The sequence below is a fragment of the Ambystoma mexicanum genome, chromosome 2q, assembly GCF_040938575.1.
Source record: "Ambystoma mexicanum isolate Mex_15411 chromosome 2q, UKY_AmexF1_1, whole genome shotgun sequence".
In the NCBI taxonomy this organism is placed as follows: Eukaryota; Metazoa; Chordata; class Amphibia; order Caudata; family Ambystomatidae; genus Ambystoma; species Ambystoma mexicanum.
In genome coordinates this window covers 1,361,279,586-1,361,302,052 of record NC_090924.1, presented here as the reverse complement: position 1 = coordinate 1,361,302,052, position 22,467 = coordinate 1,361,279,586, and the positions used below count along the sequence as shown (strand labels likewise).

General features: G+C 45.7%; 1 protein-coding gene across 4 annotated transcripts in view; it reads left to right on the top strand.

Annotated features, from left to right (window-relative positions):
• ABHD5 (abhydrolase domain containing 5, lysophosphatidic acid acyltransferase) overlaps positions 1–22,467 on the top strand; it is a 349,392-nt gene that overhangs the window by 186,116 nt on the left and 140,809 nt on the right. For all 4 annotated transcript variants that reach the window (XM_069648832.1, XM_069648830.1, XM_069648834.1 and 1 more), the window contains one exon: positions 2,941–3,052. In XM_069648832.1, the coding sequence (XP_069504933.1) occupies positions 2,941–3,052 (112 nt within the window). The remainder of the gene's footprint in view (positions 1–2,940; positions 3,053–22,467) is intronic.

The window sequence follows — 22,467 nt, the reverse complement described above, 5'->3', positions numbered from 1 at the left end:
CTTCTTCGCAAGTCATTGTTAGGCAGAGTTTGTATGCAGTACCCTTTGGGACCACTACACACAACTATGAGTACAGGTGTAAGCAAAACCAACCTTTGTTATAAGTCTGTACTACACAGTTTTTGGTAGCGGAGCTGAGCAGCCAGTCTTATATCAAGAGGGAATGTGAGCTCTAAGGATTTTACACAAGTCTACAATCACAGGTATTCGAATAAACTTACAAGGTTTCTTGGTTAAACACTTATTCATTTATTCAACAGTCAGTTATAAAACATTCACTAGAAGGAGGCAGTTCAATATCATACATCAATACACTTCATTACTATACTTAAGTTTCTGAGGCATTCAAACTACTTTGAAGGAGTAGCAAAATGGCATTCAGAATACTTTGGAGGAGCAAAAAGGAATAGGTTCAGAACATAAAAGAATTACAATTTCTTAGACAGTGCAGATACTTTGAGTTTGCCAGAAAAGTCAATTCAATTCAATAGGAATAGGCTAGAGTCAATGGGCTAAAGTCTTGGATAGGTAAAAACGGTTCTGGCAAGTAAACGGTAAAGTCTCTGTAGAAATTCTTAGAAGTAGTTTGTAAGCAGAAGAATTATACGTTGGGTTACATGCTGATTAGGCATGCTAGTTGCGAAGGTTTCAAGCACTTTCACCGCGATAGGTAAGTACTCTGTCTCGTTTCACAGTACCTTTCAATGAAGAGAAAGATGCAGCTGAAGACTTCTGTTCCTGGCAGTTCCTGCAGATCTCGCTGTTCCTGAGCCTGGTCGTGGGGTCAAGAGGAAGGACGTCGGGGGGGACTCCTGCACTGCACAGGGACTGGTCAAAAAGCTGGTACTTGTTAAATCTTCAATTCCGGTAGCTGTAGAAAAGCACACAAACTGGCGTCCCTCTTCCCTGGTTATTCGGTTTCCTGCAGCACTCTGAGGAAAATACAGCCAGCTCCGAGAATGGTATCCAGGTGGTTTACGGGTCGCGTTGATTGGTCCCACCAACTCAAAGGGAGAAGTCGTCCTTGCAGGGCTTCTCTGTCGAGGTGAACTTAGCGATTCGGACCTGCAGCAGGGCTTCAACGGGCAAACCAACGGTCCAGGAGTTGCTGCAGACGTCCTCTTCAAGCTCGTCCTCGGTTCTTTCGTTCCAGTGGTGGACTCTGCCTTCCGAGCCAAGAGACTCTCGTTTTAACCAGTTTCCTACCATTCATTCCAGCCTAGCTGCCACTCACCCAGCAGGGTGGCTGTCCTTGCCGGTCAGTCAGCCAGCCAATCACGCCAGAGTGCATTTGGGTCTCATAGGAGACTAAGTACAGGGAGTTTCGGGGCACCTCCCTCACTTCCTGCCCACCCCAGACACTCTGGCACCAGAGGCGGTCTTCACTCCTGAAGCCCACCAAAGGCGATGGAACAAAGGGACCAAACTAGGTTTGGCATGCAGAGACAAACTCTAGAAGGACCTTTCCAAAAAGAAATGGCGAAAAAAGAAGACCTTGACCTGTTTTTACAGAGGGGGCTCAGACGCCATCTTGAAAAACATGGCTCCCGTGATTTAATTTTACCGGAGCTACAAATAGTTCATGGTCTGGAAAAATCATGGTAGTTCGTTATAAAACCACTGCCACCAGCCATTCTGAGAGGAAAGGGTAGCATTTGACTGCTACAGAAGTATCTAGACAAAGGGGATACTAAGTAACCCCTCCATCGCTCTATTGTAAGATAGGGTGTGCTGGGTCTAGGAATTAAAACGACTAGTAAAGTCAATTTCATTTTACTTACTCTGGGAAACAATAGTTTATACCAGAGAATGTATTTAAACCTTTGGAAAGCCTAAAAGGCTTTCCTGTGCCACTGCACTGAGGGCGTTGTGTCACACAAATGAAAAGATGATGTCTATGGAGTTGTTTAGACTCCATAACCAAAAAAAACAGAAGTAAAACACATATCAAAATACATGAGAGTGGGAAAAAGGCTCACACACTCTCCAGGTTAAAAAAAATCAAGTCCTCAAAATCCAGCAAAGTCGCTGGGGGTCTCTAAGATGAAGGGAAATTAGCACATTTTTGAGAATTCTCCCGAACAGTCATTTTCTGCTAGTTGGTATGGGACTAATTTTAGCTGAGCTATGCTTCAGGAAATGTGTTTAACAGGAAGTTCTTTTCTTCCGGTGGCTTTTGCTTATTTCATTGAAAGTTTACAGATTAGGGAATATGGAGGGGAAATGAAGAAGTTTGTTCTGCTATAACTTAAATTCTCATGCATGTGATCTGTGCCTTCCACGCCTGGATTCTGGGAACCCATAGCCTGATTGCACTTTACATGACAGTCTTTCTGACACTGCACAGATTTTTGGGTGGGTTGAAAAAACCTTGTTGTGTCTCAGATTTCTGATGAGGTGTGTATTGACTAGATCACGCTGGGAATTAAGTTGAAGGTGGTCTGTCTGGCATCCTAATGGGTAGCATCCCCAGCAATCTAAAATCAGGTCATTCTTGCCCCCGATTCCCACTGGAGAGCATGTCATCTAATTCTCCTGTATCTAAACTTTAGCAGGGATTTGGGTGAACAACATGTTACAATAGGAAAAGCCTTGGCACAGTTACTTGAAGACAGTATTTGCTTGTCATGGTTCGAGTCTTCTTTCCATCCTTGATTGCTGTTCTTCTCTCTTCCAGAATTTTGATAATTTATGTGAGGTAATTTGACTCTTGAAGAACAAAGATTGCTTATTCACTTGCTCTGTATCTAATCATTGTTTCAAATACTAACATGACGTGGGCAACTTTCACGTGCTGTATCCTAGGTCAATGATTTAGCAGTACACAGTCGGCTTGAGTCATTTATAAAGGTTAACATACCGCATAAGGTTGCAACGGTAGCTTACAATTGTCTTTCAGAAATCTAAGAAGGTGTTCTCCATTTTTGCATTTGTCTTTAGGATTAAGCCTTGTACAGCGCTTAAGACCAGATTTCAAGCAAAAGTACTCCTCAATGTTTGATGACGACACTGTGACAGAATACATATACCACTGCAACGTGCAAACACCCAGGTAACACTTTACATGCTGTTTATTTTCTTTAAGGCTGCGAGTGGAAAATGGGCACTTCTTTAATTTGTATGATCGCAGTAATCCTTTGTATTTAATATTTGTCTAGCTTATGTTACAAAATGTATGTCTGGCTTATATTACAAAATGTAAACTACAATGTGGCGGTAACCATGACCACAGAAGGATTATCAAGTGTGTCCAGCACACTAGCCGGTTGCAATCCTGAGTGAAATTGCAGGACGGGTAGGGCATTTTGCCCCTGCCTAGTTCTGCTTGGACAAGCAGCATTGTTGCTACTTCCCCATCTCTGAATCGGTCGAAAGCCTGACATTCTACCCAGCTAAAAGGGCAGGAATGTTCTAGCCAGTCGGTGCAATGGCACATTTACATGGTTTCCCCGATTTCCCAGCAATACAATGGACAGAACCTTAGTCATTCTGCCAAACAAGTATCCTTTCCCATGCATTGGCATTGTAGAAAAAAAAATACTACTCTACATTCCATTCCGAGGGACAGAACGCACGCAAGAAGCATTCTGCAAGCCTAGTTATTAGCAGAGTCTGTAGTACACTACCTTAAACACCCTTCACATCATGCTTAAAAGTTTAATTGCTGCAATATACAATTTTACATTGAAAGCATTTTGGTTTTTATCTTTTTTTTAAGATCTAACATGGTTAACCTTGTTGTAGAAGCAATAGAAAAGGCTGGATCGATCGAAGCATCCATTTGTCTGCCCTCGTAGCCCTTTTTTTTTTTTGGCAGCTGCATACATGTCCGTGACCATGGGGACTTGGGTGCCAAACTCACTTTTTGATGCCTGCCTTTCTCTCCCTACCAACTATCATTCTGGCACATAGTGTACTAACCTTAACCGGACACTTTGATGCTCCTGGATGCACTATTGTTGCGGTAATCAATCCAGGTGGATGCCAAACTATTGCACTAGCAGTACAGATAGAAGCAGTTCTGAAACGCCCTTCTTCCTTAACCCTCCAGTTGTATAGAGCTGCTAAACACCCATTTCTATTACAAATTACCTTTACTACCAAAAAGCAGTTATTCAGTGCATGAATTCAAGCAGCAGCAAATGTATTATATGCTCCCTTGCAGGTAGTAATGCAAACCAAAATATCCAGGCTTCTGCAACATTCTTCAAGATGTCCAAAACTGATTCACCATACAAATATTAATCCATGTTCTCCAGGGGCCTCCCAGGCCCATTCCAGCCATTCCTACTGCAATTGCCAAAGGCTCCCCTATGCATGCAATTCCTTGCCAACCCCGGCGTGTGAAGGGTTCTATTGCCACAGAGCACTTTCTCGCTGGCCACATCCTGTTCCACCCTGGCCAGACCCATTCATCCTCCCCAACACACCTTATTTTCAGGAAGTGGTGGGCCCCTGCTTAACCTGCCAACTCTAACCACATCCCCACACTTACATATTTCATTTGTTATACACGCCCAGGACCCGGAGGTATCACAGTGCTAGATTTACTTACTTGTGCCTGCGGTCACCAGCCCAGTGTGCCACGCTTCTGCATCTTCTTTGCCACCCATCTCCCTGTTATGGATCTAGAAGGCCAACTTTTCCTGTGTCATCTTTGCATCGCACTAACAGCCCTTGAGGCAAAGGTGGAACAAGTAAGACCCTCCGTCACAGATGCCTTGCTGAAATATATTCCACTCACCCACTCATCCTTTGTCCCAGTCCCACTTGCTTCCGACCTCCGGATATAAAGAACATCTTTCTCCATAGAAGAACCATGCCAATGGAACCTGAAGCCTTAAATCCAGCGTTGTCTGGCCTGGGTATTGCTATAGGGCACATACCAAATTATTAAATTACAGTGTAGTAATCTACGGGCGGCGTCTTAAAAATACCACCCTGTTTCTGTTCTCCCTTGCCATTTTCACAATCCTCACCCTCTGACTCCTGCTGATAAAACCTGTTTTCATGTGGCTCTTTTCACAGCTATGCATGTCTCTACTGCCCCCTTTTTTGTTTTGTCTTCAGTATTTATGTCAGGAATTAGTAGTCAAATTTAAAGGTACGAGTTTCACTAGGATATAATACAACACTGTTTGTGCGTGTGGCCTACAAATTGCACCTTGTATCCCGTCTGTGTCTAGGTTCAAATAACCAGACAAACTAGCTGAAGTTTAAACTGTTTTATTATGGGTCTCTTACATTGAATGGGCAAAATAATAAAAGGTGTAGGCAAGAGGATCAGAGGAAATGTCGGGGATAATCTAGTGTCTATGACTAATTAAAGGTTCTGGGAGAAAAGTTCTAAATGCCTTCTATTCATCCTCACAATATTCTGTGGTTTTCTTTCCAGAAATATCTTATGTAATAGTCTATGGTTTTGCCAGTGCCTGGTACATGCTATCTTCCGAGGTTCTCTGACAATCCTCAGCCAGCACGGGTTTCACAAGAATGTTTCCCCTTTTCTCTTCCTTCTATGTGAACTGGCCCTGTTGGTCTCTGGTCTGTCATTCTTATGTGAGATCACTACTATCTTCCACAAGATGGTCTAAAAAAAAAGTAACTGTACTTAATTAGGGAACACTCCCGTCCTCTGCACACCACATGTACTAACAATATAGTCAGTCAAATCTTGTTGAAGTAGATAAAAATTCTTAATAGTCGTGCCTGGGCAAACACATTTTTATGTACACCACTTGTAAGTTTTATTCATAATTTTCAAAACAGTAGTTTTAATACTCATTGTATTAATCAGAGAAACAATTACAGTGTCAATTAAGAGATCAATGAGAAACATAATCCCTTCATCAGGAGCAAAGTATTCATATACTTGTGTGCGGGTGAGTATAGTATCACTAGTGGTGAAATAATTCCATTAAACTCAATATGTATAATTGAATCACCTTGTTGGTCATCACAGGGTGTTCCTGTAATTCTTATTGTGGTCCGATTAGACTGTGCTTCCACACCGGAAACAGGAGGAGTGGTTCTGATATCTCTTTAACTCAAGCGAAAATCAATAGAAAGTCTGCTATTTCTTTAAGATATATCAAATAGGGTCAAACAATAATATTAAATATTGAGTGCCCTACCTCCAAATTATCTCCTGTAGCCTTAGTCACCCTCGTGATTGGGGACAAGACAGCAAAGCTTCCTGTCCTGGTTGAGGACAATGTCCCTTCTAACATTTTGTTACGCAACGATCTAGTAGAGTTGGGGTTGATCTCCCCATGACTGCTGCTGCAGTCACTAGGTCCCAGGTGACACTGGGTCTGACAGTCGGGTACCCAAGCCAAAGGCAAGGAGGAACAAGGCCACCTCTGTGAAGGGGACTCCTTCTCCTCCTGCAGCACCCATTGGGATTCATGCTCCGGATGGCTGGATCCAGTGGTAAACCCAAACTCAACTCCTGAGGGAGAAGACGCAGAAGACCCTCATGCGGGAGAGGTGCTCAAACCTGACCTTCAATACCTGTTGGCTGAAGGGGGCACTCCCGGGCGGACTTCTGTAAGGGTCAGAGAGTGCCACTCTCTCGAGGGTCTGAGGAAACAGACCCTCTCCCAGACACAGGGAGAAGTGCTTAGGACATTCCGGATATTCTGTAAGGGCGAGCTCCTTGTCAGTGAGCCCACTAAGCCTGAACCTGGTGTCCTCAAGAGGTTGGCGATACCCCAGGTTTACAGGCCCTTCCTACTGCAGTTGGCGCATGAGGTACCCTTGGCCGGTCATCTTGGGACCAAGAAGACAAAGCAAAGGCTCTCTGACCATTTCTACTGACCCCGGATGGGAGTAGAAGTGGAGTCCCACTGCAGGACATGCCCAACTTGTCAGTTGCCTGGCAAGACTGGAGGCAGTGGCCATCGACATTGTCGGTCCCCTTGACCCTCCCGGTGGACATCGGTTCATCCAGGTCTTGGTAGATCATGCCACCAGGTACCCTGAGGCTATACCCCTTCGGACTATTACCACCAAGGTGGTTGCCAGGGCTCCCCTGGGCATTTTCACACGTGTTAGATTCCCTAAGGAGGTAGTCTCTGACAGAGGATCCAACTTCATGTCGAGTTGCATGAAAACCATGTGGAAAGAGTGTGCGGTAACCTACAAGTTCTCCGCCTCTTACCATCCCCAGACCAATGGTCTGGTCGAAAGATTTAATAAAACTCTCAAGGGCATGCTAGGCGCTTTGGAAGAGCTCCTAAGGAGGAAATTGGATTTCCTCCTGCCATGCTTGCTGTTTGCTTACAGAGAGATACCTCAAGAGGGTGTTGGTTTCAGCCCCTTTGAGTTACCTTTTGGACATCCCGTGAGGGGGCCCCTTGCCTTGATCAGAGAAGGTTTGGAAGCCACCCCTCTAGGTCCCGTCAAGCAAGTGGGGGACTATGTCTTAGGCCTCAGACGGAGGATGACACAAATGATGGGTTAGGCGACCGCAAATCTCAAGGGCAGCCAGGAATTGAACAAGTACTGCTGTCATGACTTTAAAGAGCCTTGCAAGTGGATTGGACTCCTGGACAGGAGATCCTTGTGAGGGAGCCTACCAAGCCTCAAGCTTTGGCAGATAAGTGGACTGGACCCTTCAGGATAATCTCCAAGATGGGCAAAGTCAACTATCTGGTTGACATGGGAGTCCCTGGGGTAGCCCCTGAGGTATTCCATGTTAACAGGCTCAAGCCTTTCCATAGTTGAGCCGAAGTCCTCATGTCTCTTGCTGGCTTCAGAGCAAGAACAGGATTGGAGTGAGACCCTTCCTAATTTGCTGCATAGCAACCCTCAGTATGGCTCAGTGGAGGGAGTGCATCTCTCTCCAGATCTGACGATAGAGCAGCAGAGGGCCTGCAGAGCTTTGCTCCGGCAGTATGCCTCTCTGGTCTCACTGACACCATGCCTTACACTGTGGTGTAGGCACGAAGTCGACACTGGTGACAGTGTACCTGTCAAAAGCAGGTGCTACTGTATGTCAGATACAGTTAAGAACCACATCCAGGCTGAGGTTGCCAAGATGTTGGTTCTGGGTGTTATTGAACCCTCAACCAATCCCTGGTCCAGTCCAGTGGTCATTGTCCCCAAGGCAAGTTCCCAGGCCGGTACCATGGATTGGAGTTTCTGTGTGGACTACAGAAGAGTCAATGCCGTCACCAAAACTGACGCGCACCCATTGCCAGGGCTGATGAGCTTGTGGACACCATAGGTGCTGCCAAATTTGTGAGCACCTTTGACCTTAGCTCAGGCTATTGGCAAATAGCTCTGACGGACCATGCCAAGGAAAAGATGGCATTCTCAACACCTGAGGTGCTCTACAGTTTAGAGTGGTGCCTTTTTGGTTGAAGAATGCACCTGCCACTTTCCATTGTTTAGTTAATCATGCACTCAGTGGGCTGGAGGCCTTTTATGTGGCTTACTTAGATGACATCGCCATGTACAGTTCCACTTGGGAAGAGCATTTGACTCACTGGGATAAAGTGTTGCAGGCCTTGAAAAGGGCTAACCTCACTATCAAGGCCACCAAGTGCCAGATAGCTCAGGGGAAAGTTACATATCTTGGTCATGAGGCAGGAGGGGGGTCAAATCCAACCTCTCCCAAGTAAAGTACAGGATGTAAATGTCTGGGAGACTCCCACTACTCAAACCCAGGTGAGAGCCTTCTTGGGCCTCACTGGGTATTATCGCAATTTCATGGCAGACTATGGAACCATAGCTGCACCTCTGACAGCTCTGACTTCGCCCAAACAACCGAGGAAGGGTTAATTGGACAGAAGACTGTCAGGGGGCCTCTGTTGGCTTGAAAGAAAGTCTGTGTAGGGCACCTGTGTTTTGTGTGCACCTGATTACAGCAAGCCCTTTATCGTTCAGACTGCGACACCGGAATTGATTGGAGCTGTCTTGTCTCAGTTAGATGAGAAAAGGAGGGAACATCTGATCATATTAATCAGTAGACAACTCAAGGGTAGTGAACTTAGGTGGGCTACTGTAGGAATGCTTCAGTAACGTTTGTAGCCTTAGGCGTTTTAGGCCCTACCTTACAGGGTCTACCTTCAAGGTCAGTGGCTTATGCAGATGAAGGGTGAAAACCCGAAACTGCTCAGGTGGTCCATTAGCCTACAAGGGCTAGACTTCAACATTGAGCATAGACCAGGGAAGAGTTATGAAAATGCAGATGACCTTTCCAGAAGGTATGTTGACCGTCTGGATGAGGGTGTCAGTCTCGTGGGAGATTAGACGCCCTAACCTCAGTCTGGGCGGGGGGCGACGACTATGATGCTGGAAATGCATCAGAGGGACAGGGCCTCTGTATCCTTGTCCTTTATTGCCTTATGTATGTTCTGTCTTGTGTTCCGCGCAGGAGTTCATGTGGGACTCCTGGCAGTGCGGATCTTCCTGTATTTGGTTTGGTGAACAGACCTTTGGGATACCCTTTTGGTACCCATGGGTGAGAGTACAACCCTGTACTCCTAGTGTATGTTTTTGGGCACCTGTGTGTGGCCCACAGAGCAGGGTACGGGCTGGTGGAAGGTTCGTGCTGAATTGACAGATGCCCTGCGCATCCTCCATTTTGGGATGCCCATGCCCTGTTATTGGAATCAGTGGATTCCTGATGGAAACAAGAAGGCCCCCATGGACTCTTGCCTTCTATCGCCTGTTACTTTACTTTTCCCGAAGTCCTGGGAAACCCTGACTCCGTCCCTTCGCCCTGACTGGATGTTGGGTGGAAGTTCCATATATGGTGTTGTGGAGGAAGTCAAGTCCAGGCCAGACCGGCTGGAGCCTTCCCAATGACTATGTTGTGGGTACGCCCGTGGGGTGGGGCCTGGGTAAATGGAGTGTATGACGAATACACATTTCATGTTGTGGGTGTCTAGTATCTGGTGCTTGACACAATGACTGAAACAGCCCTGCCCGAAACTGGTATGAATGCAATGTGGAGTGTTGAATGGCTGGGTACTTGTCCCAAAACACATTCCTTGTTGTGAGTGTCTGAGAGGGAGAAGAATGACATGAATGCCAGTGAGCCTGATTGGCTGCCTGCCTGCTGAATGCCCTTCTGAGTGATTGGTTGCCTGAGTGTGACCCAGCAGAATGAATGAGAGGCCAAGCAGTATATCTGGGGGCCTCTCACTGCTAGAAATTGTTCAGAAGCTGAAGTTGAAACTGGTGCTTAACTGGAAGAAGAACTGCTACTGTTGTTCCTTCAAGGAACTGATGCAAGAGAGGACCTGGCTTGGAGACCTCTTCCTGAGCTACGAGCGACCATCTGGCACCAGCTGATCTTTGTCAAAGCTCCTCGTAGACAGACCTACGAAAGGCTGCCGACCAGAGAAGGGGACCGCTGAGAAGAACGAAGAGAAGCACCGGACAGACGTCCACCGTTGCCGTCCAGTGCCGCAGTCCTCCCTTTGCCTAAGAGCCTTTTGATCCAAGTAATCCCTTGTTCATCACGGTCGACCGTGTTCGTCCTGCCGGAGAAGGTCGAGGACGCCGAAGACCAAGGAGAATCCGCCAGTGGGTTTCCTGCCACCCGAAGACCACAGAGACGCTGACGACTCGACAACCTTGCTGGGCGAAAGTTCTTCATTCGCTCCTTGCAGGAACAAACACTTGTCGTCGAGGTGCACCGCACGCCTCAGCTTGCAGGATTTTTTTGACCGATCGTCAACGAGCACCGCAAGAACCGAAGCTGCTGCCGCAATGATTGTGTTCACCATTTTTCCTTGTGGATCTCGACGATCCGTGGCTCCTCCCTTAAAGGGAGCCGCTCAAGAAGGATCCGTCGATGACCCAACGTCGAAACCTACTATTCCAGGTACATTGGGGTTGTAGAACTATTTATAAGGAAATAAGACTTTTGAACAATATAAGGACTGGGCTTGTACGATATATCTTTATTTACAGGTTGCCCAGGTGGGGGTATCCTGATACAGAATTGTGCCTGGTGGTAGGGGCTCAGTATTCTGCCAATTGTTCTAAGCAACTGCTTTCCTCCTATGTCTATTGTTGGTTCCCTTTATTAATTGATTTGTGTGACATTTGACCAAAGTACAGTTGATGCACTTAAATGAAATCTGATAGTAATTGTTGTACCACATAGAACTGTGTATATATTTGCCATTGTAGATTAACTGAGCACAAAGCGAGTTATTGTTATTGTGTATATAACCTTGAACCTTAATTATATAAAGACTGTTTTCACTAATACAGTGTGTGGACATTCCTTTGTTGGTGCTTGGGCACTACACTGTACTTAAGAAAAAGCCTGCATCACCTCCTGAGAGTTTAAGCCTTGGTTGCTTGACCACAGCTATCAAATAGAGAACCTTGGCTGGGGTGCATCTGTGGTTTTACTCTGTCATATAGAGATCAGGAGTACAGACTCCCCCCCCCCCCCCAGTCTTTACACTCTGGCAACCCTTCTCTGCCTCAGTTTAGTGCAAAACATAACTCCAGAACTAACGTTTTCACAGACATGACCTTATGATGGGTTTTGTTGGTACTGGAGTGTCTTCCTCTTCAGTATATTGTTTGCTATTTTAGGCATCAACACAAGTTATTCATGAGTTTAAATAGTATGAATTTTGCTCTAGTATTTCTTAACCCATCAGTGTTTTCTTTCTCAAAGTTTTGCTCGATTTCTTTTTCATCCTAAAAAGAACAATGAATATTTTCCTCCCATTTGTGCCCAAGAGTATCTGAAACAGCCTCGTGAAATTACACCCCTAGAGTCATTCCCATCCGCGCAACAATTCTGCTGTAGGGGAGGGGATGCTACCTTGTTAAGTAAATTGACTTTTTTTCCTGGAAATACTTCAGTTTTAAAAACCTCTGTAGCTAATTGTGATCCAATGAAAGTCCATTCATAGGGTAATCGGGGTGCAAAATATGCACTAGCCATCGGCTAGTGATTTTTGATTCCTGGCAAGTAAGGGATTGTGTGTCGTGTGTCTGAATGGAACAGAGGTGTGGCAAGTGACTTATTTATGGCTGGCTAGTCGCTTGTTACTTGTATTTGGCCCACTGAGGTAATTATCCTTCCACACATCAGATATTACTTTCATGTCGTTGTCTGCCTGTATATGCCTAAACATTGTGTGCCACTCACTGATTATTCCAAGATGTTATTACCTAGCTAATATGTCTTGCTGGTCAGCTACTTACCAGTGTTAGTTATAGAGTGGTTTAGTGATTTATCCTTCCCGTCGTAATGTTAGTCTGGGCCTGCATAATGTTTGTCAATGTAAATGGTCATTTAGCAAGGCATAAAATAAGCAGTGTTGCATAGCAATTTGCTACTCAATTCAGTAGGTTTGCTAATCAAATGGACACTTGTGTAGCAAAGTTAGCTATTTAAGTTGCCCTCTTTAATAAAAACATAGCTCGTCCTGCATTCCTCTTACCCTCAGTGCTCTCTGCCCTCAATCACCCTCTTTTCTCTGTTCACTTCAAGTGCTAATGGAGAGAAACGTGCAGCAGAAATTGTCTCCTCCACTCTTGAGTGCCAAAGGAATGTGTGGGAGTGCTAGGCATGAAATTCATTTTCTTTTTCAAATAATTGCAATCCAGAAGTAATTAGGATGATACTTTTATTAAGCTTTCTATATCCTGTCTGGCAAAAAGATGTATGTCAACTTTATATTTTTTTAAAAGATAGTCATGCAATTCCATTCCAAAAATGTAGGTTGTTACATAATGCACAATTACATATTGATACTGTAAAACACTGCATCACCTCCATGCTTAAATTTCATTGTGTCAACTATATTTCATTTTGTTGGGAAAGATGCATCATATTCACGAGTGAACACTTTTGAAAGTGTACATGATCAAATGCTTTTGATGACAAACCTTGTTCTGTAACCTGCAGGATGCATACATCTTGCAACTGGTGCTCATCCCATGACCGATCCCATACTTCTTCACATTCTATATTATCACCTGGTTGTATACCAGGTACCCTGCAAGCAAGATGACCACAAACTACAATATTCCATCTAGTTAGCCCAGTTCTCTGCCTGCTACTCAATCCACTCTGCTTAGTCTCTTTCATGCCTCTTACATAATGAATACACAAAGCGAATTAAATGCTTACGCAAAGTAGTGATAAATAGTTCCATCCAGTCTGTACATCTACAGATCTACTGCAATACCAAAAGCTGAAGTTAGCCTCCAGAGCTCGCTTTACTTTATGCTTATGATTGTATTATATATTACCACCTGTGGGAGACTGGCCAAACTGTTTTCAGAACCTTCTTTTTTTATCATATCTATTTGTGTCCATCATGCAGCTAATCTTTTAAAGATTCTCATCTTTGGCTCGCATAGTCGAGTAGATTTTATGAAGGGCGAGTAGCATTTACAAGAGAAGTTTGAAACTTTTTTTTAACATTTACTTTGTTTGCAGTAAATATCAAATAAAAGTTTCACTGTGCATGGCTGGCCTCTGGGGGAGGGGGCGGTGCAGTGTGCCAAACATAAAGTGGGTTTGTAGTAAAATGCACCATTTTACAGACATCACATTTTAAATTAGTTGTCCGTTCTTATGGGTCGAGTGCATTTCTCTTAGGCTTAATAGGTAAACTAAGTGGGGTTTGATGAAAATCATGACACAACAATCCATAAAATCAAGTAATACAGCTCTACATTTAGCATTTAGAAATCTCCACCAGTAGCGGCCTGCATACAATCTTTCACCATCGTGGCGTCCCCATCTCTTCCCTAGCGCTGGAAACCCTAACACATTTTAGTTGTAGAGAAAAAACGTTGTAAAATAATGTTTTTCACAAAATGGTCAACCTTATGAAACTGACTTTCATTTTCCCCTGTTTATAGGGGTCGTCTGCAAAAGCAACTCACAAGAACTACAATCATAGAGGAACAATGGATAAATGGGCAGCCTCAAATCATGTACATCAGAACATGACATTGCGCATTTAAAGCTGAGGAGTTCCTGACTCCCATCATGCACCCTGAGGAAGTTAATGTTTTATTGTGTCCACCCTAGTGAGGAAAGATCTGGTTTGATATTTAAAACCATTTGCTTCCAGAATTTTCTATTTCACACAACATTTTTTTATTTTGTGCTACAAAGTAAGAATTATTTGGGGTGATGGCAGTTGGGAGGAAAACTGAGCATTGTAATTCCATACACAAACTAACAGCATGCCCTATTCTCAACTTTGCGCGCAACCAAACATACACCCTCCCAGTCACACTTTGTTATACAGTTTTTAGAACTGACAAATTAACTTTTCATCATGGTGAGCTAATTTGGCCTTCAAGGGGCTACGACTCCTACTAGCCAGCCTCTTGCCTGGCAAAGCAAATTCTTATTTTCCCAACCTCACTTTCCTTGCACCTGCTACTTTTTCCCATGTGATTCAAACCTTCACGAAATGTCCAGACTCATCAGTAACCTTGAGGGCTACCTGCCACCCTTCTCCAACACTTTGCATCCTTTAATGTTTTATTACATAGTCCCATTTTTATCCTGCATAATGTTACCATTGGTTTGCCCTGCAACGCCTCTCTGCGCCAATGCAAAGACAGCACTTTTCAGCATAGCAGCAGTCCTAATGGCCAAGGGTCCATAATATTGCCTGTAAGTCTGTTCTTCGATTAAATTGCCCATTTCAATGTTTTTCCCCCTGGTGCAAGATTTTTTGCAGGCTCCCACCCAGAACCACCTAGTGACAACCTGTTGTAGGTGCTCCTGTTGCGCCTGCAGAAGCCTGCCTCTGTTCCCTCAGTGGGCTGTGATTTCGCCAAAAACTAAGGTCCAGCTCCTTCAGATCCAGGGTTTTTGTCTACCGAGCCTACCGTTGAGAGCCTTCTGGTTCATGCCTTCACTGTGTAGTCAGCTACATTGCCTTTCTTGTTCCCAGACAGGGACAGCAAGAATTTGGTTGCATGGAGCTACAAGGTCTTTGCTACGGGCAGCCTAGCTTTCGGACCTGTGAATATTGCATGTGCTTTGGATTAGTAAACCCACACCATGGGAGCTGTGATTTCGAAGGCGGTCGACAATGTGTCTGCATGGGACGGATGGAAAAGAGACAGCACGTCACATGCTCCATCTAGTTTTCACAAGGCACAGACTGCTGCCCAAGCTATGGGCACTGGGTCCATTATCTGCGTGCATTCCTAGTTGAGGACCAGGCCATACTGATTGACATGTTATCAGACGGCAACAATCTAATTGTGATTAAGGCTGATGAGTCCTTGACGAAATGTAAGGCTTTGACTTAATTCCTGGGTTGAGCTGTCCAACAGACCTCCACCTCCTCGTCAAAGGGGCCTCCCTTTAGGACATTCCCCTCTTTCACCCACATCAGTCCAGCACTCTTTGTGGATAACTTATACTACACTCAGCTGCTGAGTGCTAAGAAAAAAGGCAGAACTGAGTACATTGGGTGTGGTTCAATACATACTTGCTCCGCGTTCTGTCCAGTGTTGGGGGAGGGGGTGTGCAACGGAGCTGATGCAGAGCTGTGCTGTGCCTCGGAGAAGTGTCTAAAGACAGCTGGCGCTGGAGAAGATCTATCTTGGAGGAGGAATCTGTGGGAAGAAGGACTAATCACAACAAAAAGATTATAGCTCGCTAGCTTTAATGCTGCAAGCTCACATGAGAATTCACTACAGGTGCCCTTCACTGAGTAATAGAGTAAAGTGAGAGGACAGAGACGTGCATATACGTTTTTTTAAACATACTTTTATTGGCATTTGTGAGTATATAAACTGTGACATCCCACCCCCCAGCTGCCCCTTACCATAACCTTGACAATAGCATCTTGTTAAAGTCCATGCACCCCCCCCACTTGCAACTATAAGAGCAATTAAACCATTACATGATGTTTAATATGCGCAAATAGTGCGGGCACCACTGTACTGTTTCATGTAGTCCCCTTGGAGATACTCCATGGCCATTCCCCAATCCTGCTGAAATTTCCCAGCATCTCCTTGTAATACTGTAAGTAACCCACTCCATTGCAAACGTCCCCCACAATTTCTGAAGCCACTCTAGACCCGTTGGTGGGAGTCTTCTTTCCATCGCTTTGCTATCACCAACCATGCCGCTATCAACATAAAGGCTTTATGGTCTGTCCAATCTGCCTCAAATTTTGCATAGTTACTTGTTACGACCCTCCGGCATTGACTGACTACATAACATTTGGACACCCCAACCCCTTTCCTGGATTTCAGCACCTTCACACAAGATGGTTTCCTAAAATCCGCGTAACATCAATGTGGTCGTAGAAGGACCGGTCTCGACACGAGGGACAAATCTCGAGGTCCACATTTCAAGGCCTTGGGATGCATGGTTTCTGAGAGATCTGCAATGCATTCTCCGTGCAGTTTACTTCCAGGTGCAAAGCACATCAAGCGATGAGCGAATCGGAACAGCGACTTCGAGGATCATTGATTTTCAACAATTGGTGAGTGTTATGTCTGTTTACCGAACCCATTCGGAGAACAGGTACTTTTTTGCTAGTAATCAATATAGATAATTCGGACACTTTATATTGAAGGTGTTCCATCTCCACCAGTTTGTCATTCTTCCATCCTAAAACATCATATCTTCCATAAAGCTCTATAATTCTGCATGAGTCTCCCTAGACCTGTGGTCTATCATTTTCTTGAGCCATTTTAATAGTATTGGTCCATCTGAGCATTCTCTGGGAAATCTCTGGATGTGAACTTGGTGCTATTGGAGTCTGGGTCAGTATAAGGTTAAAATCTCTTATGAGGAAGATGGGGCAATAGCCGGCGATAACGAGCAATAGAATTAATATGATCTCCAAAGGCAAATGGTTCAACTATATGGCCCGCAGATTTAAGGAACGTTTATATTATATATATGGCATGCATTTGCACACGCCCCACAATAGGTGAATGATATGCAGTTGGTTATTTTCTGTTGCTTTGTTTTTGGGGGGTATCGCAACAGGTAATGTGTTGACCAAAGAGTAGTGATGACTCACTCCCAATGATAACCCAGATCATACGAGGGGTTTTGAGACCAGGAAGTCAGTCTTTCATTAAGTGTATTCTTGCACTTCCTTCTTTCAATGCTCTGATCTACAAGAGTGAATGCCAAAATGCAGCCACCTCTGTTTCATCATTACCATTACTGATTTGTGATTTCCTTCAGTTCATGTAGCTTTCTGTGTCTTTTCTCACTGAAAGTATATTGTGACAGTGCAATAATTTGATCTAATACATCAGAATATGCATGCATTCATAACCCGTTCCCATTGTTTTCCATCAGCGCTGCTAAGGTATTTGTTAATCTTACCTCAGAAATTGAATAGTGCCAAAGGCCAGTCTTCTCCAAGATGGCCACTGTAGTCGTGTAAGCGTCTCACTCCCACCTGAAGGAGCTAAAAGTGCAGTATCAATATTGCTGCCACCTCTTCTGGAGAATGGCCCATCCTCTGTGTTCATGCTTTTGCCATAGAGATGCTAGATTTCTCTATTGTTTGCTTTTATGTCCCTGTATGTCCCGTTCCAGGCCATCAACTTCATATACGTCCTCACGACACAAGCATCCCACATGAGCACAGAGTTCTGATCTAGCAAACTGCTCCATTTTCGATTGTTTCTTCTGGTTGCCCATACCAAGCAGACTGTCGGGGAGAGAAGCAACCTTTGAAGTGTCTGGGACTTCCAAAGGGGTCCGGAGTCTGCCCGGCCCCCGCCGGCAGGTATGTAGCACTGTATGTCCCCAACCCCTTAGGACCTAGAGAGAGAGAGAGAGAGAGTGAATCCACGGGGCGGGTATCAACCAGGCCACACCAGTGTTCAGGGCCGTGAGGAAGGAGTCCTGGGGGTTAAGGAGGCGAATAACTTGTGGGGGTAGGGCCGGTGCGACAGGCATGTGTGGAAGGTGCAACCTTGCACCTCCGCTAGGGCTATGCTGCCTCCAGTTGCCCCCGAGGTGGATGCACGGGCTAGCCACAAGTAGGGGTCACCGCAAGCAGAGCTGGGCCTCTAGGGGGAGGCAGGGGGTCTGCCTCAATTGTAGCTGGTCAGGTGCCCCCTATGCAGTCGGGGCGTGCAGAAACTGGATCAGCACACCCCGCCCTGGATATACCCACTATGTGGAGCACCCCCGTGGGCCCCCCCGCAGGAGGGGCAACAGGACCTGGATGGTCAGGAGCCCAACTCACAACTGTTACAGGGGTATGGCGCCCGGGGGGCTTGCGGTGTATTGCTCCAGCCAACAATCCCGTAGGACACCCCGTCTGTAGGAGCCAGGACTCACTGCAAATTCCGGGGGGCGGGGGGACAAGCGTCCACCACTCCCCTCAGGGCCAGGACTCGCTGTGTTGCTGCTGCAGGGATCGAAGTCCGGAGCCTCCCAGTGGCAGAGGAGGAGAAGCGGGCCACATTGATTTGTTCTCAGGGACAGAGTTTGCCGTCGGCTTCACCTGAGCGCCATTGCTGCACTATGAATGATGGATGAAAGCAACCCTCAGAACCTGCAATTGAGGGCTGGAAGTAGTCCCAAGATCCCGGCTAGTGGGAAGAGCCCCCCGCAGTGGAGCCTCCCGGCTGGGTGTGCCGTGGGGTACTATCTTAGTGCACGGGAGGAAGCACTCCCCCCCTACCCCCGTGACGCACAGATAGGCGGGAGCAGGCGAGGTGCAGAACCCACCAAGAGACGAAGCTCCGGGTGCCCGCACACAGCCGACACCCCCCAGCTGGCCCCCGGCAGAGCTGGGTCTGGAAGAGAAGGTGGTGGGGGCCGGTACCTTCCGGCGGTGAGTGCACTGAAGTCTGGCGTCGGAGTGTAGGCCCGTGGCGCGGCAACCGCCATTGGGGGATGGGCTTCCCGACAGAGCTCAAGAGGTTCAGACCACACTCAAAGAACCTGGGAGCTTAAGCCAGAGTCTCGGGCACCGCAGCGTCTCCCACGGATGCAGACCATGTTCAGGTTCAGCGTAGTGAAGAAATTGCGGCTGAACGCTGCAGAAAAGGGCAGGATAACGTTCCATATAACCAAGCCTCCCGCAGAGCGCTTTCAGGCTGCAGCCATCTTGCGAGCCGCGCAACAGCGCCCCCATGGGCTTGCCATTTTAAAGAACACAGTTTGCATTTTGAACACTAACCATCAATTTTTAAGCACTTGTTCACTTCTATGAACTGCTTTCCCACATAGAAAGTCTCTCATTTATCTGATGCATTATTTACTGGTAAAAAATGTGTGCCACTGATTTTACCTTTTTGATTCTGTCTCTTTTAGACAATTGACTGATTTTCCTGTCCTGTATCTCTAGTCTTAAAGTATGTTTTTGGGGGGTTGTAGCTGTCAGCAACAATACTGGCAGCTTAATGGGTTATCTGCTGGCAGCCCCAATGTGGCTCTTACCCCTATCCAGAGGCTTGAAGGGTGCGCTCACATCTCACTGATTAGAGGTGAAGACTTGAAGGAATGATTGGGACCAAATGCACAACAGAAGATCCTGGTATGTACTTGATATTAGGTTCAGTATCCAAGCTGTGTGTGCGACTGCCCCAGTGTCAAGATGTCGGGCTGGTGCTTTACCATTTGAAAAGCATGAAGGCAACACCGGCTGTGCCCAGTGATTGAGAGGTAAGGTGCCCCCAGAGGGAAGCGAGTAAAAATGCAAACGTTACGAGGCGGCGTGACGTGTGAGCCATTCCGCATTAGGCAATTTAGTAGGCTTACTGCAGTGCACCAGTCAGATTCCGGAATGTTGGGCTTTGAAGTAGCAGCTCCTGGGACCTCTCCCTGAAGACATTTATTTGAGATTATGAACTCAAAAAAGATTGAAGAGGCTGAAAATCCAGTTTCCAAAAAGCCCAAGCAGATCTTGGAGATACCCTAACATTCAGGATGCCTATACAGTTCTGTTGCAGGTTGCACTGGATGTGAAGGAAGTCGAGCTGTCTATGGCAGACCTTAAATTGAAGGTATCCCAGTTAGATGTCAGAGTCCTTGATCTGGAGAAAACTTCGTTCTATATGGGCACAGAAATTGCTGGCAGCTTTCGGGCATATAACAACCTGAAGTCAGAGATGCTAAATGAGAAGGAAAAACACCTAGAATTGGAATTAAAACTAAGTAGTGAAAACTTGAGGCTGGTTGGTGTTGAAGACCTGGATGGCAGTGAGGACCTGATCCCTTTAGTAATTCAGGTATTTAAGGAGAGCTTCAACTTTGGCTCCATCTCCATGAGTGATATTGATCATGCGTTTAGGATTAGAAAAAAATCAAGAATCCAGGGCAAGACCCGTCCTGGTTACTTTTATGAGCCTTAAAACAAGAGAGGGTCTGATAAATGCTGCTGGAATCAAAGGATATGCCAACTATAAAAGGTAACCCTGTTTTCTTATATCCTGATTACCCCAAAGAGATTCTGCTATTGAGAAGATCTTTTAAGGGTGCTAAAGATTTGGCTAAACAGCTAAACCTGAAAACATTTTTTTAACAGGAATAATGTGTTGACTCTGGTGATGCCGAATGTTGAAAACACTACTTTAGACCCCGCTCAAGCCTTGCAATGATTGGAAAAATATAAAGAGGATGCTGCCACCTCTTCATGAGTTAACTTGAAGTTTCCGGTTTCCTGGCTGGTTCTATTATTATTTTTTATCATTTTATTTATTTTTGGATGTGGTTCAAGACTATTTTTCATTGAATAAAATGGCGCCTGTGTTTCGGATCAGCTTAATGCCTTTTTCCCGAATGTAAATAAGCTGGATTCCATTGTTTTCTTCATTTTACTTCACCCCGCACATTCGGAGTAAAGGGACCGTATTTTTTAGTTCCAGTACGGATCAGCTGATCCTAGAGTTTCGTTGGTGACGTGGTTTTTAACCTTAGAGTCAGACCTTCAAGAACGCTGAGTGTTCGGGTCTGAATGTGTGCAGTGCACCGCGGACGACAGTAACCCGTGTGCTTTGTGTGGACTGAAGAATGAAAATGTATCGGCACTGTACGTCACCCATTCAATGTTTAACAATCAGGGCCAAAGAGTTATACGGCACCCGACAGCACATCCAGGGGCAGTGACTTCAGTTTTGACCCTTCCCCATCTCTCACCAGCCTACGCATGCCTGGTAAGTGACTGCTTTGTGTGTGCCCCCCGAAGATGCTGTCGTTTCTGATGTGTGACGGGCAGAATGGTTTTGTTTGCTTTGTGGCATCACAGTGGCGAAACCTATGCCAAACCTTTAAGATGGACATCAACTGTTGACGGAGTAAGTGGTGCATCGAGGGGGCAGACTGTTTTACTCAATCATAAACAGGCAGCTACAACGAAAGTTCAGTGTCGGGGGGTATAGGGGTAATGGAAGAAGGCAGTCCTGATCATATCAGTAACCCGGTCCGGGGAAGGGAAAGAATTGTGCTAGAATGAATACCTTCATTTGAGTATGTATGGTTGTATGGGACCATCATTAATCCTAAATGCGGCCGAATGTCTTCCAATACGAGTCTATCTGCTTACTCCTCAAGCCGTAAATTGGAAAACATTTGTCTGAAATTCCGATCCCGTGTTATTAACTGAAGCTCCAAATGATTACGGATGGATGTGCAGAACATTCTATGTTCTTGAGTACCATGAACTGTGACCTTCAGCCTAGGAACTTTTTTTTCCGTTCATGTCAAGTATGCTTCACTACGTCCATGCTGTTTTTTCCTTCTCTGTTCTTGCGTCCCCGAATTGCAAGACTGAAAACTGATTGGATTTCATGCTAATCATCTAACGTGCCATCCAAACTGGTTTTATGCAATGTTATGTTAGATACATGGGTCCTTCTGTGCGAATCCCTGTGTATGTCATGGAACAGAGTTTTCCGTTCCTTGCAGGGTTGGTGGATGGGAATATTTTTGAGACTCTGAGTTTTGGGCTCTTTTTGTTGTTGTTCTGCTGTTTATTTTGGACTCTGATGCTGTTTCCTGAGCTTTCTGACTATCTTCTTTCCTTTCATTTTTCATTTTGTGATTTTAGGCATGTTATTCTTCATAGCTAGTTTATTCCAAATGCAGTCATATATATTCCAGGGGATTGGGTCCTCCGACGTATTATGACATGTAATCACCACAGCTGTGCTGCTTCGGAAACTTTTTTCGTGTCGAGGACCTCGTCCGACGTCATCCGATGTGATAAGTAGGACGCACGACGCCCGTAGCCTCAGTTCTGTTTTTTCCGCGAACGTGTTGCTTCGTGAATCTCGGTTACGCCTCGACTCTTTGGAGTTCTGTTCTTCTCGGTTCTTCGAACCTGTTCGTTTTTGTGAGAAAATCCTTCGTAAGAAGATGTCTTCTACTTCGTCTTCGACCCCGCGTCCGGGCTTCAAGAACTGCGGGGAGTGTGGGTCCAAGATGTCGGTGACGGACTCGCACAACGCCTGCCTCTGGTACTTCGGAGAGGCCCACGACACGGATGACTGTATCGACTGCCAGTCTCT